An 18,790-nucleotide genomic window follows, 5' to 3' on the forward strand; every position below is an offset into this window, starting at 1 on the left:
TCGTTGCAGGGCACTGCTTAGCCACAAGATGGCAATGATGGGACACAAGTTCACACAACAGCGATGGGGACTTTAGTGTATATCTGATGCTACTTGAGGGACTTTTTCTGGGCATTTTTAGGCTATTTCAGATATTACGGCCAGTGTAGAGAGACAGTAAACCAAGAGAATAGAAGAGATACCTCAGACCTGTGAGAGAGATAAGGGGTAGAAGAACCCCTGCGCTCACAAGGAGGCAGCTACCAGGCGGCTAGACTGTGAACCAGGCGGCATCCCATATGTGTTGCCTGTGTTTAAAATAAGAATATATATAAAATAAATGCCTACAAACTTTACAAACTTTAAACATTTACATTGTGAATTCAAGTTTGCAGATCAAAACCTCACAAAACGCAGATTAGATATTGTAATTCTGCACACTGGTCATTCGCAGTTGTAGATGCAGACAGACACTCTACAACATTCTTGCACATTATGCTCCTCCTACTCTCCTCATTGACACTGCCTGCCACTTCTTTACGGGAGAAAAAGAAAAGTAACTGGTCTGGTCGGACCGGTGGTCTAACTAAAACTAATAAAAGACCCCTTGTGCTGAAAACAACAACAACATGGAAGACAACGCCGTCCAGTCCGTGGAAAGAGGCGATGGAATTGTGGTAATTAAGAAGAAGAGATGGGACGTAGAAGCGTTTAGATAACTTTATGTCCAACACGCAGGAAAAGTTGCGAAACGTACTCATTCATGCGCAAAGTTTTGCATACGTTGCATGTTAACCACAGCATGTGCATTGTGCATGCATGCATGCGTGGACGGTGGACCTGTTGCAACAAGAATTAGGATCGTGTGTTACTTTTATTACATAGATGCGACCATGCAGCGTGCCGTTGACTGATCTGATGCGTGCAGCTTTAGCATATTTGCATTCATAACATTTACAGTCCTTTCCTCCTAGATCAAAGATGACTGGCCAGGCTACTGTTTAGACCTATTCAACTATCCTGCTCACTACGCTGGGGATTTAGAGTGTGTCTACATCCCACATGGAGTCATCATGGACAGGTAGGTAGGCCTACCTGTAGTAGACTACTACTATAAGGCATAAGCACATGGCACATAATGTTCTTCTCTATTCAAGAGAAGTGCTTCTCAAAGTGGGGTTCGGGGTCATTGAGGGGGTTCCACTTCCAGTCCAGTGTGGTCCCCACTCGCCACTAGTATCACTACCCAGCAGTATCATGCAGTAACAGTATCAATCAGTTTAACTAACTTAACAGCTACTATTGAAAATAGCAGATATACAAGCTGATCATTACTTTAACCAACTACATGCCTACATCAGCTTTTTGGTTGATTGATTGATTGATTGACTGACTGACTAACTAGGAAGAGGTACTGCCGCAATCTGGCGGAGTCAGGTTAGGGGTTAAGCTGATTGCGGCAATATTGAGTTCACAAGTTCCCTCCTACCTTGATCTGGTCTCTCTCACAGCCTGGGCACACTTGAACTTCCATGCGCGGCCAAAGGAAGCTGTCTTTTGCTATTTCCGGGTTTTTAGACAGCTGGTGGATGGAAATGAAGCTCCACCCACGCAGCATTCTGCTGCTGGGGCAAGCTTTTCCGGGAATCTGGCCGACGCGGCAGATGGAGCTTCATTTCCATCCACCAGCTGTCTAAAAACCCGGAAATGACGCAAAAGACAGCTTCTTTTGTCCGCGCATGGAATCTTAGGTGTAGTTACAGGGTCAAGCAGAAACGATGAACCGGAAGCAGCGGGACAACAATCTGATATCTCCATAATAATTTCGAGTTGTAGTCTTGTTGTGTTTACATTTGCTCTGTGGCAGCGCTTCAATACGTCATCAGTCCCGCATCGATCCCGCCTCTAGCGGCCGCATATCGCTCCGATCAGCATTTGATCGGAGTACATCGTCGAGAGGGACCAGATGGGAGCAGGAGGAGTCAGGTTAGGGGGGGGGGGGGGGGGGGGGTAGCACAGACATAAATATAATAGTCTATATAATATATAATGTTTAATTAACTAGTAGTACCCGTCTGTCTGTGTCCCTTTTGTGCCCATATGGAGAGCTCTGTATCTGTCAGCCCTTTTTCCTTCCCATTTACGGAGATCTCTGATATCATAATTTTATGCCCAGATATTGGAATGGACATATTGGTTGGATCAGTGGTTCTGGACAACTGGATATTCGAACATACATACATACTCGAAGGCAGTAGATTAAAGGAAAATTTCGTGCTAGAAGGTTTTCTCACCTTCAATTGTTTACTATCCAAAAAAGTGGTCCAGTTGTTATTTTGTGAAAAAACGCATTATTGGCCTGGTGCCATACCCGACCATAAGCCTTGAATGGGACATTGGGATTTCCATCGCTGGAAAATCCATATAGAACAAAGCAGAGATCCGGGCACACTCAATGTAAAAAAGAGGAAAACCTTTATTGAACCGACATGTTTCGACCTATACGGTTTTCATCAGGGCTAACAAAACACAGAGCAACAAACTCATTAAATAGGGCTGGAGACAGGTGGGGACCAGTCCAGCAATTGCAATTATCCACTTAGAAGTAGATCACGTGGTACAACAATTACATTGTTATTACATAAGCACTTAGGCAATTAAGTAGAAAAAAATGAAACATGTGAGAAAGGACCCATCAAATGAAAAAGTACACTTAAAGGCAAAGCTATACAAATACATTGGAAAGCCTACACCATTAAAAACAGATATATATAAAAAAGGGGCACGGTGGCACAGTTGGTAGTGCTGTCACCTCACAGCTAGAAGGTCCTGGGTTCGATTCCCGCTGGGGACGCTGTGGGCACTGGCGGCGTGTTCCCTCCTCCGCGTCATCAGTGCCCATACCCGAGGCGGAGGTTGGCAATAGGGCCTTTCTGTGTGGAGTTTGCATGTCCCCCCGTGTCCCCTAGGATAGATACCCTCACAAAAAATGCCGTAATCCTGGTCTCTAAAACTACCTCCCCCTGGCCATCCGGGGCGCCTGATGGAGGGGAAAGGAACTGGTCGGAATAACGTGTCCCTTCCACGCGCTACATCCGGCCGGGGAAATTCCCCTCTGTCAGGTGAAAAGAAGCAGCTTGGACTCCTCATGCATAGAAGGAGGCATGAGGTCAGTCCGCTGCCCCCCCCAGGTTGGCAGAGGAAGTGTAGCGCCCAGGATTACATTAGATAATTGGCACTGGGTGAAAAGAAAACTGGGTTACAAAATCGTGGGATAATAATTTAGTTAAAAAAAAAAAAACAGATATAAATGCAAAATAATCTGCATATAACTTGTATATCAGAGGACACAGACAATAGTAATAGTATAGAAAAGGTTAATATAGAGCCCAAATGAACCTATAAAAAACACATGAAGTCTATGTCCTCATTCAGGCCAGGCGGGGTAATTGCATCCAGGGTGTGAATCCAGAATGTTTCTCAAAAATCCATGTTTTTGGTATATATCTTCTCCATAATGTCAACAGTATCAAACCCTGTACACTCAAGACATGCTCATTATATGGTCAGTACAGAATTAATTTCATGTTCATCAGACCCCCCCCATGCCAATTGCCAAAACACCAGCACTCTTTCTTCATCTCATTTAAATATAAAAACTTTGAAATGAAACAAACATGTTTAGGCCTACTTCAGCTTCAAAGACATTAAATTGAATTACATTTAAACAGAGCCTACTATCAGCTGTCCAAACATTATTAAATGAATACATTTCAGAGGTGAAGTGATGTCGGCAAGGTAAATGTAGGCCTATATGAAAGAAAACACAAACCTGAGGCCTACCATAGCAGGCCTGAGGCCTACCATACCAGGCCTCAGGCCTACCATTGCGTGGCACATCTATGCACGGAATATCTATATTCACAGTGAAGGGGGTGTTGTTGAGAAGAACCACACGCCCACTCCCTACACGTGATGTCCTTTGGGAAACCCAGCCAATATCATTCACGATATTCAAGTGTCGATATTTTCTCACACCCCATTATTCACAGGACTGAGCGTCTTGCCAGGAATATCATGGATGACCTGGGTGATCATGCCCTAGTGGTGCTGTGCGTGCTGAAAGGAGGCTACCAATTCTGCGCAGACCTGGTGGAGCGGATCAAAGCACTGAGCCGCAATTCCAACCGATCCATCCCCATGAGGGTTCACTTCATACGACTCAAGAGCTACCTGGTGAGAGTGACCCTGGCTACTAAACAGACTTCACTTCACGGCTGACTGACTGATGCGAGACAAAGTCGATAGATTCGTTTCATGCTTGATGAATATCAGCCATGGTGGGTCAGTCATGAGGCTGAGGGTTGAGACTTGAATTAGACCTGTCGTGATTATCACAGTAATGATCTTTGTGGCCTTAACGATGCCCTCTCCTATGGATTGGCTAAATGACAAATGACCCCCAAATTAATGTATTTGGTTGCAGACCCCCATTTGAAAATATATTGTGTTTGAAGATTTTAGTTTTTATTCGATTTAGTACAGAATTGTACGAGATAACAGCAGAGAGAGTAAAACCTATGATCAAAATTGCCACTGTTAAGGGGCACGATGGCACAGTTGGTAGTGCTGTCGCCTCACAGCTAGAAGGTCCTGGGTTCGATTCCCGCTCGGGGCACCGTGGGTGCTGGCGGCGTGTTTCCTCTTCCGCGTCATCAGTGCCCATACCCGAAGGCGGGGTTGGTGAAAGGGCCTTTCTGTGTGGAGTTTGCATGTTCTCCCCGTGTCCCCTAGGGTAGGTACCCTCACAAGAACATGCAGTAATCCTGGTCTCTAAACTGCCTCCCCCTGGCCAGCCGGGGCGCCTGATGGAGGAGAAAGGAACTGGTTGGAATAACGTGTTCCTTCCACGCGCTACGTCCAACCAGGGAAACTCCCCCCTGTCAGGTGTAAAGGAGCAACTTGGACACTCAAGCATGAAGGAAGCATGAGTTAAGTCCGTTGCTCTCCCCAGGTTGGCGGAGGGTGTGTAGAGCCCAGGATCACATTAGATGATTGACACAGGGTCGAAAAATGGGTTACAAAATCGTGGGATAATGTGTACCATATTTATTTTATGTATTCATCAATGTTGACATATACAAACAGCAATACGAGACTATTTCTTTCTCTCCTATTTCTTGCAGAATGACCAATCAACAGAGGATCTCCAAATTGTTGGAGCTGAGGACTTATCTTTTATGAGTGGAAAGGTAATGATTCATTATCAGTTCAAAGAATAATTTAATTGTTTTTATTTGTGACAATATCTGACAATGAGAATGAGCTGATGTTATGAACTCTAATGTAAGAAGAATAGTCGGGGAGACAGCTAAGGTAATGTCTAATAGTGTCCTCAAGAGGGCAGCCTTTCTTAGAATTTGACATCGCCCTTGTAATAGGCAGCACAACAACAAACTATCCTCTGGCTCGTCATGGTAAATAAATACATACAATGAAACAACATAAAGCAACAAAACAAAACAATTTAGGGCAGTTCATGGCTGAACAATTCATGATCATGATCCAAGGGAAAACACATTTCGATTGTGCAACAACAAGTCCAGTTATAGCTATAACATATGCTGTCCTTGGCTTTTATCTTCTGACAAGTAAACAAAATGGTCATTGTAAGAAGTAATTACTGTACATTCCATTGTAAATACGAAATCAATTAGGAATCAGCTTTCAATTGTTACATTTGAAGTCTATATTTAGTTTATTTACATTTGCTCATTATAATATAAATGGTTCTGGAGCTGGTTCTGCTTGCAACAGTGTATAAAGGCCTCGTGTGTGTGTGTGTGTGTGTGTGTGTGTCTTTTGATGTTTGCATACATACAGTGTATTATATGATTGTACTGCAGGGAGTCAGGGACACACTAGTACTACTCTCTTCTCATTGGTCCACAGGAAGAGTTCTTGAGAAGTATTAATCAGCTGATGTGATTACGCTTAGTCATATGCGCAGACAAACTCAGATACACTGTGTAGTCAGGCGTGGCCTAGATTTATTTCTGAGTTATGAGGTATTGAGTCTGACTCATTGCCCGTTGCTTTTCTCACTAAGTATTTTAAGGCTGGCTTCCTGTAATGTACAACTAATGTAGTCATCCGCTGGTAACTGAATGCCACCATGCAGTCCTGGAAGTGTGCATATTGAGTGAAGTGGAAAATATCACACAAGGTTGAGGCCCTAGCCCTACGCCCATGGAGTTCTTCACATATATTTATGATGGTCCTTTCTGTGTGGAGACTAAATAGGTCATTCTAAAGGAATTTATGTAGAGATACTGTACTCCGGAAAGATAATGAGGACTAGACAAAGCATATCTTATTGTCTTCATGCCTGGATGATGCGTTGTTTGAAAAGAAGTGACCCCACAGTGAATTGGTCAATTTTAGGAATAGTTTTTCTAGAGTTTCAAGTTTAAGGCTTTGGAACCTTTTACTGTCCAGTCGTTTTGGAATTATTACACAAACATTTCATGTATTCAAACGAGGTACGCAGCTTTCATTTCCTTGTCCCATATCTGTGTGCTTCACTGACAATGTGATATAATGAAAACATGTTTTTTGCATTAGTGAACTTGGGAGGTGGATCACAGCTATGTATGACTCAGTTTTCAGCCCTTTCAAAACACTTCCATCTGAAGTTTTGTAAATTCATTACAGATGATAATATTCTCACTCAGATGTAATGTTTCTTTTTGTTTTGTTGTTTGTGTTTTTACCACAGTAACGTAAATGTACTTCACATTACAAGAACAAACAAAAAAAGTACATTACATTCTCACTACCCCAACCCCACCCCACAACAATTCACAAACGCACACGCGCATGCATCATGTTGTCGTGTTCCGTAGGCGCACGCGTGCACACACACACACACACACACACACACACACACACACACACACACACACACACACACACACACAAATTGGCCCAAAGCCTGAGAAAATAGGAAGGTCTTAAAACACTGATGGCCGATCACAAGGTCATCCTCCAGTTTGTTCAAGAGGGTAGGGCCATAATGTGTACATGTGCACATGATTCACCAGGTTTATTAGACTATGCACAGGAGAAGATCAGTGTCTAATTAGTCTATAATCAGTTAGAAGATCAGAGATTTATTCAGGAGATAAACAACTTGAAGCCTTGCCTTGTAAACAATAAGTTGTACTAATATTACAGTGTAGCCAATAAAGGGATCTAAATATAGGAGTAATGTGTTCAGCTCTTCTTGGCCTAGAGTGTACTCCGACTGCAGAGATTTTGACTATACCTATCCTATGGAGTATATTATTTGGGGAATCCAGTGAAGAGGGCATTGCAGGTAATCTAACCTGTTGGAAATGCATGGACCTGTTTTTCAGAGTTGGGAACAAAATGTGAATTGATCTGCTGTCTCTCACCCTTTGCGCACACTACAAGGATCTCAGTATTGTCTTTGTTCAGCTGTTTTGGGACATACTACAAGTAGTTGATGTCAATGCAAATAATATGCTTATTTACTGCACAGGACAGGCTAACTGGGGGAAATGTAAAATATTGAAATTAGTGGATAACATTCTACAACTATTTTATTCTAGTTGTAGTGTAGAATCTGCACTACAGTCCCAGTAGAGTATTTCTGTACGTTTTATCTTTGTATTGTGTGTTGATTAGAGACGGCTTGTTACACATTCCTGTGCTTAGATGAATTGTTTGATATCCTCCCTCTCTTCTCTCTCCAACACGCTATCAACAGAATGTACTGATTGTGGAGGTGAGTCATCCATGTTTTTGCTTCCCCATTTTCTCTCTGACCTCATGAAATATAACCAATGCTTTAGAAATAACAGGGCACTCAAGAGTAAAAAGAGGAATAGCCTTTATTTACGTGCATGATTATGCAGGTCAAGAAGACAAGGCATCCTAAGTGTTCTGCTCTGCAGGACATTTGGAGTAGAAAACCACATGAGCAAATCCCTGGATGCAACTATTTTAATTGGCTTCATTTTGTCAGGGATGTCTGAGGACGTTGACATAAGAAATGTTGTAATTGGCACAATAATTTGCCCTGCTATGAGAGTCAGTGTAATCAAACATAAATTATAATGTGAAACGAATCATATTATCCCTGTCTAACAATGGGCAGTTTCTTTTAGCAGATTTGAGCCATACTATAGATAATAGGCTAACCATTGGCTACTTCCCAGACATCAGGCAAAATATGCTGTAGCAAACAGTGGATTGACCATTATTTCAGAAGAATGTAATTCTAGGCAACTCAACTTTCTTTACGTCAGTTTGATGTACAATTATATGAACTATTGTATTTTATGGATAATACACATCACATACAAGGCATGTAAACCCGCATTGCCCATATTTGCCCATAAAGTAAGAACAATGATGGTAATAATAGCCCAATGACAAGGTAGAGGAACACACCCAAAAATAATTTAACTCTGAGAATTAAACGAGACACGTACTTTATTTTTGCCTTGGTAAATGGGCTGGCACATCCACTAATTGGCCTGGTTCCATTTTATTGACCATCACTGCATGGCCAAGTTCACTCTTTCATCTCAGAACCGGTTTACCCTGGGCTGTATTTGAACGTTGACAACTGTCCTCTCTCTGAACTCTTTCTTTCTGTCTGCACCTTGAAGGCCATTGTAGACACAGGGAAGACAATGAAGACTCTCCTGAAGCATGTGCAAGCCTTCAGGCCCAAAATGATCAAAGTAGCTGGGTGAGTGTTTGCTGAAAACAAAACAAGCTGTGTCACACAATTTCCTTTCCAGTCTAGACAGATAGTAAGAATGGACACTGGTTTTAGATACAGTAGTACCGTTACAGAGAATATTGTTCTGTTTGTCCTGCACCACTGGTGGGAGTTTGATGCGAGTTGACATGCCTTATTTTCCCCCTTCAGATTACTGGTGAAGAGAGTACCACATAGCTCAGCGTGTCTTCCTGATTGTATGTAACCTTTCTTTTTTTATATAACTTTTTTAAATGACTCATTCTTCCATCTCAGTAAAAAAATGGAACAATGGTTGAATCTAGTGGTCCAGTGAGTCAGAGGTGTACACTGTACAGCGTACAATTACTTTCTTCCAGACAGTATACATTTTCTCTTTCAGACGTTGGTTTTGAGATACCCAATCGCTTTGTTGTCGGATACGCTTTAGACTACAATGAGTATTTCAGAGATCTCAACGTAAGTCGTCACAGTTTCTTTCTAATATTGAGATGCAATGATCTTATTGTAAAAATGACCGGGGGCATGCAGTGCGTTTAATAAAGGTGAATACCGTATGTACAAAAAAAAAAGTATTAAATCATCAGGATTCTCCCAAAAACTTTGCACAATAGACTGACTTACTTCAATGATACATCTTTATTTAATTTTTAAAAGAAAACCATTTAGGAAATGTGCTTAGTTTGTTTTATTTTTCTAATATAAAACTGAATATATACCGTATGTACTGATCTCAAGTTTTCATTTTTACTTTGTTATTTTTCTTTTGCAGCATATCTGTGTTATCAGTGAAGGCGGGAAGATTAAATATAAGGTCTAAGAGGAGAGGATGTCTTCCGAAATGTCTTAAAATCCTGGTTCATCTAATTGTTTCATGACATTCCTCTGCCCAAGTCCCATGACTCTTTCATGTTATCCAGCGATTGTGTCATATGTTTAAGGTTCAAATAATTTCAGAATTTGTGTTTACAGAACTGAATTAAGCTTAATTTCTTTGCATAACTTAGTTTAAATCTAACATATTTCATTTCAGTTCTACTGATTTTTACAAGCTAGATAACTTGAATATAATTTCTTGTGTGAATGTACTGTTTTTGTCAAATTAGTGAATGATATAGCAACTAAACAGTAACTCAGCTTTTAAGATAAAAGGGAGGAGGCACGTTTTATTAGGAAATTACTGTTCCTGTTGGAAATGTAATGATAGATGATCTTTACCTCCACTTGGCCTTTGAATGTCTTTATTTGTTATGTGTCTGTCACCTTTGCTGCTCTACCTGTTCTCAGGGGCAAATAAAAGGGATTCATAGTATCTTGTTTTTTTGTTCTAGGTATATTTGCTACTTTTCTATTCATTTTATTTGAAGTTCAGAGTGGAGACCACAATTTAGAGAAAACAAATTCAGCATCACATGTACTCCACATGTAATTTATTCTCCATCGTACGACCGTACACCGTTAATAGCCGATTTACAAGCCTATATCATTGTGAGCTTTGTAGCTATTTTTGATGTGTACAAATCAGGCTATACAGTAGGTTGCAACATAATGCATGTGCAGCAACAAATATTGGCCGTACATGTGCTTTCTTGTCCTCACTGAGGCCAAAAAAAAAACCTTTTAAATTTTTATGATTACGGGTAAAAGGGACTCAACTGTAAAGTAAATAATTTCCCAACATGAACACCGAATGAGCCTGTTCGTTGTGTGGTGCATGGTTGTCTCGGAGATTAGCTTGGCGAAAGGTTACAAACCTATGTTGAAAGACTTCTCTGTAAACATTCTTGAGAGAAAGAAAATGGGTCAACTGCAGATGATTACAGATAAATGGAACAAACAAGAGTCCGTTGTATGAGCAGTTGGGCTCTTTGTACACCTGACATATGACTCCCCAGTGTCTGAGCAGTACCCCCCACTCCCAAAAAAAGGTTACACCTGGTAGTGAAATCTGCCTAAGGAACTTCAATGAATTATCGTTGGTCTGACACTGATCTTTATAATAATTAAATGATGTCCTCTGAGACTAGTGATCCAAGAATACAAGGGTTGGATATAACTGTCATGTGATCTAGTCTAGGCTTACAATTTGAATTGACGGCCTGTCAACTGTTAAGTTCACCAGACAGAAATATGTCCTAACAGTAACACCCATCAAGTTGATATGTCTGATAGGCATAGTAGAACCATTGAAAAAAACTGTCTGTGCAGGCGAGGACTGCTTTGTGAATGTCTTTTTAGGGTGACCTCTGCAAAGGCCACCAAAGGCACCAATGCAAAGAACAGGTGGCCCCTTATGTTGTGAAAGGAATAAAGGGGACATTTGTCAAGGCCCTGAGAATTTGAGCACTTTAGTCTCCAGTCCCGTGTGTAGTGTGTGTGTGTGTGTGTGTGTGTGTGTGTGTGTGTGTGTGTGTGTGTGTGTGTGTGCGTGTGCGTGCGTACAAGCTTGCATGCACATGTGTCTGTTGTTAGACTATCAATGTTGATTTACAATTAAAATGTCTGCTGTGAGAGGATTATAAGGTAGCCTGGCTATAGCTATATATAATTTATATAGTTAAAGCTCTATATTCTGATATACATATACTGTATCTTTGCAGTTTGTCCAGGGGTCTCCCCTTCTCTCCAGTTCTTTAGTAAAGAGAAAATACATTTTCAGGTGGGTTGCCAATTTCAGCCAATCCTGAAAGAGTAGGCCTACCAATTTTTCAGTTTCAATTTTGTCTGCTCATTTCTTTGTGTCAGCACTTGTTTTTCATGTATCCCGTGTAAGTTCTTCTCCCTCGATCCTGATTGGGTATATTGGTATCCCGACCTGAAAATTGATTTCCTGTTCATTAAAGAGCTGGAGACACAGGGAGACTCCTGTTATTGAACAAACACTGGTCACTAGCAATGAGTAGGACTAGGCTACTATCAGAATAGAGCTATTTTAACACTTTTAATTACATATACCCTGGCCTACAGTATATTTAATGGGCTACTCTCCTCTCTTTCAAAACCTCACTTAAAACCCACCTCTTCAGAATAGCTTTCCCCAGCTAAGGTCTCGTTTAGCCTTTTATCTTTTTAACCCTGTATCTGTTATGTTTTGCTTTGATTCTTTTCTTAATAAAGTCTGTTCCTAGTGTTCCCATGTAAAGCGCTTTGGGTATTTAAAAAAGCGCTATATACATCTGAGCTATTATTATTATTATTACTGCATTATTATAATAAGATTATTACAGTACAGTGTCAAACAGTGGGAACTCACATTCCAAATCCACTGCCATCTACATGTCGACCCCACTTCGAACCAGGGCATGATGCATGTGACTCTTGTGTTTAGCCTACTCTCAGTCTTGTTTTTGTTGTGTACGAAACAGAAGGTGGATGTTATTTGGGTTGTCCAATTGAGCACAGTAGTAATAACAGGACCAAATACATATGGATATGCTCTTCTCTGGAAATATGTTCTATACATAGGTTCTATAGTAATAATATGTAATAGTCAGTATGCCTGCACACACACACACACACACACACACACACACACACACACACACACACACACACACACACACACAGGCATATATTATATATATATATATATATATATATATATATATATATATATATATATATATATATATAAAATATGTGGTTTTGTAAAAACACATTTGATTGGTTTCGACAAATACAAACTCCACTGTCATTGGCTGAGCTTATAGGAGGGCGGGCCCACCATAGTGTCGGGAACACTGGAATCAAATTCCAGCTACAATCAACAGCCGCGTGCACCAGCTCCCCGAGGAGTGGGCTTGGAATAGTTGTTCAACAACTGTTTGTACCCAAAGAAGAGACGTGGGATTAAAAACATGACAACAAAGTAAGGAATATACTATACTGGAACTTGAAGCCTGGATTTTTGCTCGTTTCACCACCCGCTTCTATGGACAAACAGTACCGCTCCCGTCCGTGTGTGTTAACGACACTTTGGAACCACACAGGTAAACTTTGTTCCAGCAACTCGCTGCCTGGTGTTAGCATGCATGCTAACACCACCAGCAAGCCAACAGCCTGTTGCTGCTGACAATTGAGTTAGTACTAGTAGTAGTGGCTCTTTCGCCAGCTTTCAAATATATCGTTATGGCGGCAGAGAACTCTGTTAATGTGTGTACTACGCGTATTCAACTTTTACTTTTGTTGTCTTACCTTTTTGTATCGTTTTCAGTTTGGCGCTAAGCTAAAAAAAAAGAAGGTAAACCCTTCAATGTTCTACTTTTGTGGCCATTGTCGGTCGCTAGAGCAGGAGAACAACGGCACGGTACGACCACCACCGCACCGAGTCACCGACCCCAGCGTTGTGGCCAACAAACAAAACCAAATGTAATACTTTTGCTTTCTGTGGCTCGTATGTCGTATCATTGACGTATTTTTCGATTACTAGTGGTTGGCGATTGAACTGAATCTAATTTATGTCTGTTGGGATTATTATAATAAATTATTTAATCTGATGGGAGGGATATATTGCGCTCCAGGCAACAGCCCACTTGTTGCGAGCCATTCATTAACATTGTGCTGTTTACCGTATTCATCCATTCCATGTCAGTTGTTATTGAAACAGCGTGACAGGCGCATCAGCCGCATCACTGTCTGCTGTTTTTATACACAACTCTCTTCAATATTGCTTTCTCTACCTAACCCTCCCTTTACACTGTTTTTATTGATTTTATTCCATAGCCTTTAGTGTTTCTTTCTCCTAATAAAGTAGTTTGTATTTGTTGCTTCCTCTTGCCCCCATGTAAAGCGTCTTTGGATACTCAGAAAAGCGCCATATAAGTTTGAGATATTATTATAATATTATTACTACTCGACGTGTTCGAAACTTAAACAGACTTGACTTATTTATTATTTACTCACTAGTCAGCAAAATGTGTTGTCAACTTTTCTAGTTATTTCTTCAAGCTATTCTGTGACCTATGCTTACTCCAAACCAACTCTGCGTTTATATGACAACACGTAATTAAGATGTTATTAATGCACACATTACATTTCTATTAAACTGGAGAAGGATACTATTTATTTCATGACTTTCACCCCTAGAAGGTCACATATGTGTGTGTACGTGAACCGTTGTGTACCTACCGATTACATCATATCATATGTACAGATTATTGTTTTGGTAGTATTGTCTACACTGAAGCTAGGCTTTTTTGGTTTGCCTGTGATCCTATAGTTTCGTTTCCTGAGGCATTTCACTGTCTCTGCATTCAATGTGTAAGTGATTACCTTGCTTATATTGTGAGTCGCTCTGGATCAGAACATCTGCTAAATGCCCTAAACTGTGTAAATGAATAATAAAATGATGGCATGTCTGTGACGCTAATACATTATACATTATCTCTCCCCAAAGTACCTGGATTGGGAACACAAGCAAGACGGGAGCTGTGAAGTGGACAGACGTACTGGGAAACCTTGGAAATATCTCTTCCTTTCCACTGGATCTACCGTTTTCGATGTGGGCGTTTAGGGAGCGCAGTATTTTATGTGAAGTTGAATGATGGCCGCATCACGTTGGGGTCACACTTGCAGTGAAGATGAGAGGCAACCAACAAGACGTTCTTTCTGCGAGGTAAAACATAGAATTTAATCTGCCCAGATGATTCTTGTTGTCGAAGTTGAGATGGAGTCCGGTTGTGATTTTGGATGTCTGCTGTCTGCCACAATTGATTTCCCATTCCTGCTTTGTGTGAAAGACTACTGGAAAAGTATCAGGTTTGACACTGACACCCTGTCTCAGCTGTCTGTTTGTTATGATCCTCCCTCTCGTTGTTTTGCACCATTGCTTAAGTTATTGTTTTGATTGTTACTGCTCAGCCATATGCTTGTTTTTAATTTATTATTGTCCCCATAGAAATACTTTATCAAATGATCCCACTAGTAGCCCAATTGAATGGAGTACTAAGCTGTGTGTTGGATGATTGATTACAATAGAATTATAATTAAAGCATATAATCGGTTATAGAATTAGGTGGAGAATTGTGAATGAAGACAAGTGTCCTTAAAGATTTGCCACCCCTGAAATACCAGACGGGAGAAGATGACGACCTGCTTCGATGTAGGTTCATGTGAAATTCAAAATGCCTGTGCAGTAGGTTGGACCATCTGAAAGAAGACCTTTGTCTAGACTTAAGGCTACTAGACTTATTAGTCTGTACTCCTGTTAAATGGAAGGTCAGTCCTATTTATAGACTGTGCAGCTTTCTGTCATTACCTCCAATCCACACCCTCTCAAATCTAATATTCAGTACCTCAATAATCAATTCATTGTCTCTGAACTTAAATGAGACGATGTAAAGGTCCTTGTGCCCCCACTGGCATCTCTCTCAATGCACTAATCCTGCCTCTTGAATATGTTTATGGCTCATTTCACGGAGGATATTTGGAACACACCATATATTTTAGAATAGTTTATACAGGACGTATATTTTGAATTTTTGTATACCAATTTCATTCACTGCCACTGAGCGCAGAGATGCAACCAGCTCTTTGTTTGTACTTGTGAACTTAGTTTTGGACCGATCAAGACAAGAGGCAGAATGGCTAAAAATAGACGATCGCTGCTAATAATCCCAGGGGAAACGATCTATGTTGCAATAAAACAAGACTGTCTGGACTGGAGTTGCCCCATTGACCTGTTAACAACGCATGGCATTTTTCTTGATAAGCCGATATTGCAGGATTTTATTCCCGTTCCAGGAGGTCATAGAAATAATGCAATGCATCATAGATCTGTGAGAACAGCCTCTTATGATGCACTCAGTGGGCATCCTACTTTTAGCAGTTTGTATGCCTTTAATCAGACTACCCCACATGATAATTCATGTGCTAATTTGGAGCTGGAAAACCCCCTGGAGTCACCAGCCCTGGGAGTTTTCTGGAACTGATGATGCTCCATGCTGAGGATTTGATTATTTAAGGAGGTTTTGAGTGGATATTTTCTTTTATACATCCCTTTTAGTCTGGTATGGCACAAGACCTGTTTCCCAGAGGTCAAGCATATATTTACCAGGAGGTTTCTTTTGCATGCCATGCATTACACACAATTTCCCCAATTAATGGAAGCTGACCCCTGTCAGTATTTCCATGATTAACCAGCCATGGAGCATAGTTTTTCTTCAGAACAGGACAGTCTTCCTGCTGCTGTTTTGAAAATGTGTCTTTTCCTTACAGACTTTTATTCCCATTTCATCATTATGACCTTTAGGGACAGATAGGTGGTTATTTTGTGGGATAGCTGAAACCAGGAATGGAAAAAAACGTTTCATAGATGAGTAAACTGGGTTGGGGAAAATGTCTTGGATTCAATTGGCAAATATGACCAGCCGCCGAGTAATGCAGAGAATCTAAATACTGCTGCGACTGTTTTTGCAGGACCCCTGTGGCAGACAGTGATCACTCCATACCGGCTCCCTCTATTTAGATGAGAGTGCTTCTCGGCCTGATCTTGTCTTTTTGTGATGGCCTACTGCCATCTCAAGAAAACCTATTGTGATTCATTCAGACTTTTATACTGTACTTTAGGCTTTTGTTGTTTTTCATATTTTAGTTTGCTGTAGTAGAGTGAAATGATTGTGTGTGTGTGTGTGTGTGTGAGGTGGATATTGCTTGTAATCTCCCGATAGATATGTATCACGATATATATCGATTATACGTTTATTCAAAATAATGACCATGTTGCAAAAATACTACAATAAAACACGTTCAGGCCCACAGAGATCTTTAAATTAAAATAAAATGTCTAAACATCATCATAAGGGGTCTGGGAAGGGAGTGCATTGCAACTGGCAAGGGGGGCTTTGACGTTTGTCAGCACTGCATCACTCAGATAATTCATGCCGTTTATTGCCGTATCGATCGATCGATCGATTCACCTATCGCCCGGATGTTCGATCGATATGTTGCCATATCGATTAATTGAATGCATCACTACTCACTGTGTGTGTGTGTGTGTGTGTGTGTGACAGAAATACATTTGAGTACTTAATTTATGTCTTGTAACTTTTGTCCTCTGTATGAAAGCCTAAGGTGCTGACATTTTTGCTATAATTTAGATTTTGGTTATTTTGTTTTAATATGATGCAGCCAGTCAGTGTGATCTACATTTGGCACTATCAACAGCTATAGAGAAACAGATCCCCCCTCTTTCCATGATCTGGCGCTCATCAAGGCTCAGAGTGTAACTCACTTAGGCTAGCTGCCATTTACAGAACCCTCTCCACAGGCTTCATATGGCTCACTGATGAATATCGGAAAGGGAAAATGGATCTTCAATTGAATAGAAGGCGACTGTTACTTCCTGTTGCCTTTTATGTCTCTGGAGTATAGAGATGACTTATAGGATTCCGTTCCCCCTCAGTGCATGCTTTCTGTGTAGCACATGTGGTAAATCCAAGCCACTGTAGAAAAAAAGCCAGGGCACTTTTTACATCTTGCTTCAGTTCAGAATCATTGGATCTGTGTATAGCAACAGGTTAAAATCTAGACGGGGCTAATAACAATTATGCCATGGTATGGCCTCATTGAATAGATCATTGATATGATTCATCCAATGTTAACACAACCACATTTTTCTGAACAGTATTCATTGAGTGCCTTAAATTATTATTTCTCTTATTTGCATAAGAGGCTGTGGTCACAAAGTATTTTTATGATTTCCAGAGCACTTTGGAGTCTATCATGTCCAGAGAGCTACACATTACAATGATTACATACACATGCACTGAGGGAGACCCCTCCGCTCAACCCTCTGACATTGTTGGGCGGCTCTCCTCCAAATGATGGAATAATTTCTATTTGAGGCACCCTGGGTGCTCCACCAAAGAATGCTGGATGCAGAAGTTGTGTGCAGGAGGCTGAGGTGACTGGTGTGGAATAATAACGTACTGTACTCAATCATTCCACTAAAACATCTTGTTCATTTGTTAATCAGTTCATTCAATGCTTGGCTGGAGGTTGGACTTCTGTGTGCATTGTGAAGTCAACAGGTCGTTCACTGACTGACTCAATCAGTTCAACATGTTTAGCCGACTCTCCTTCAGGCAATAGGATCTAGGCACCAGGGACGTACTTGAAATGTGCCAAGTTGTCAATAATGTTGTAATCATGTTTATTTAATTGATGAATGATCAGCCAAACTACAGCGTTTACAGAGAGCACTGGGCACAGTGATCTCTATTCTCTAGTGATTGGTTAAGGAAAATCAACCCCCCCCCTTGGAAATCGCTTAGAAATCGCCTAGAGGCTAGAATGTCAGACTGAAGCATTCATTCTTGAGTCTGACGTTAAGCTTATGCTATTCTTGTGTGTGAGACACTGTTTCATGGGGGTCAAGAGTGGAGAATCCCTACAATAAACAACCAAACCACTGACACCTCATCTGCTGCTTATTCCATATGTGTGTCTTGTGTGAATAAGTTGGCGGTTCTGGTAAACCAGATCCCCATATACATTATGCATATATGGTCATATCAGAGTCGCATCGGTGGTTCTGGACAACCAATCTGTTGATCCACGAGCTTGTGATATCATAGAACGATGTTGGAGCGTGACATCAAGTGACACACTAGACATATTTTTATGACTAAGCATAATAAGCATTTTACTATTATTTTTATGTTTGATAATTGTGACAGCCATTGTGTTTGTGTGACCCATTTGAGATCCTCAGTGATGTGTATGCAGAGGAACTTAAAATCTATGACCCATTCCCCACTGCAATGTAGATGGGGGCGTGTACCTGTGTACTCTCTCAGCCTCCTTTAGTCCACACTCCAGTCAGCTCTTTAGTCTTAACACCAAAGTGTCAGAGATCTGACTTTATCCCTGTAGGTGGTCTCGCGCTCATCAATTGGCCCATCACTGTTGTGTCGATGGCACAAATGTGTGTACTGTAGAGGAGCGGACTCGGTGTTGAGAGTCAGAGCTGTCATGTTGCCATTCTCTCATCACTTGGTGTCGGATAGTCGAAGTCCA

The 18,790-nt window shown here is 41.0% G+C and overlaps 2 protein-coding genes across 5 annotated transcripts in view; both read left to right on the top strand.

The window, feature by feature from the left end:
* Nucleotides 1–524: 524 nt before the first annotated feature.
* prtfdc1b (phosphoribosyl transferase domain containing 1b) lies at nucleotides 525–10,085 on the top strand. The gene is made up of 9 exons (XM_080779177.1): nucleotides 525–656; nucleotides 954–1,060; nucleotides 4,032–4,215; nucleotides 5,166–5,231; nucleotides 7,772–7,789; nucleotides 8,679–8,761; nucleotides 8,945–8,991; nucleotides 9,156–9,232; nucleotides 9,546–10,085. The coding sequence occupies exons 1-9, from the start codon at nucleotides 609–611 to the stop codon at nucleotides 9,591–9,593; spliced, it is 678 nt and encodes a 225-aa protein (XP_080635303.1). The 5' UTR covers nucleotides 525–608; the 3' UTR covers nucleotides 9,594–10,085.
* A 2,435-nt stretch (nucleotides 10,086–12,520) lies between these two features.
* Nucleotides 12,521–18,790, top strand: part of arhgap21b (Rho GTPase activating protein 21b) — a 48,008-nt gene continuing 41,738 nt past the window's right edge. For 2 of the 4 annotated variants that reach the window (XM_080779165.1, XM_080779168.1), the window contains exons 1-2: nucleotides 12,568–12,762; nucleotides 14,169–14,387. In XM_080779165.1, the coding sequence (XP_080635291.1) occupies nucleotides 14,313–14,387 (75 nt within the window). In that variant the 5' untranslated portion in view covers nucleotides 12,568–12,762; nucleotides 14,169–14,312. Of the gene's footprint in view, nucleotides 12,763–13,003; nucleotides 13,142–14,168; nucleotides 14,388–18,790 lie in introns of those variants that run through there. The other 2 variants (XM_080779166.1, XM_080779167.1) reach the window with 2 other exon arrangements.

This window comes from Protomyctophum bolini (assembly GCF_963924005.1).
Source record: "Protomyctophum bolini genome assembly, chromosome: 12".
NCBI lineage: Eukaryota > Metazoa > Chordata > Actinopteri > Myctophiformes > Myctophidae > Protomyctophum > Protomyctophum bolini.

Excerpts from the sequence above, each read along its gene's own strand:
- prtfdc1b (XM_080779177.1), top strand. The coding sequence starts at position 609 with ATGGAAGACAACGCCGTCCAGTCCGTGGAAAGAGGCGATGGAATTGTG. Across the intron at positions 8,762-8,944 it reads AAAATGATCAAAGTAGCTGG|ATTACTGGTGAAGAGAGTAC; the intron begins GTGAGTGTTTGC and ends TTCCCCCTTCAG. Across the intron at positions 8,992-9,155 it reads CTCAGCGTGTCTTCCTGATT|ACGTTGGTTTTGAGATACCC; the intron begins GTATGTAACCTT and ends TTTCTCTTTCAG.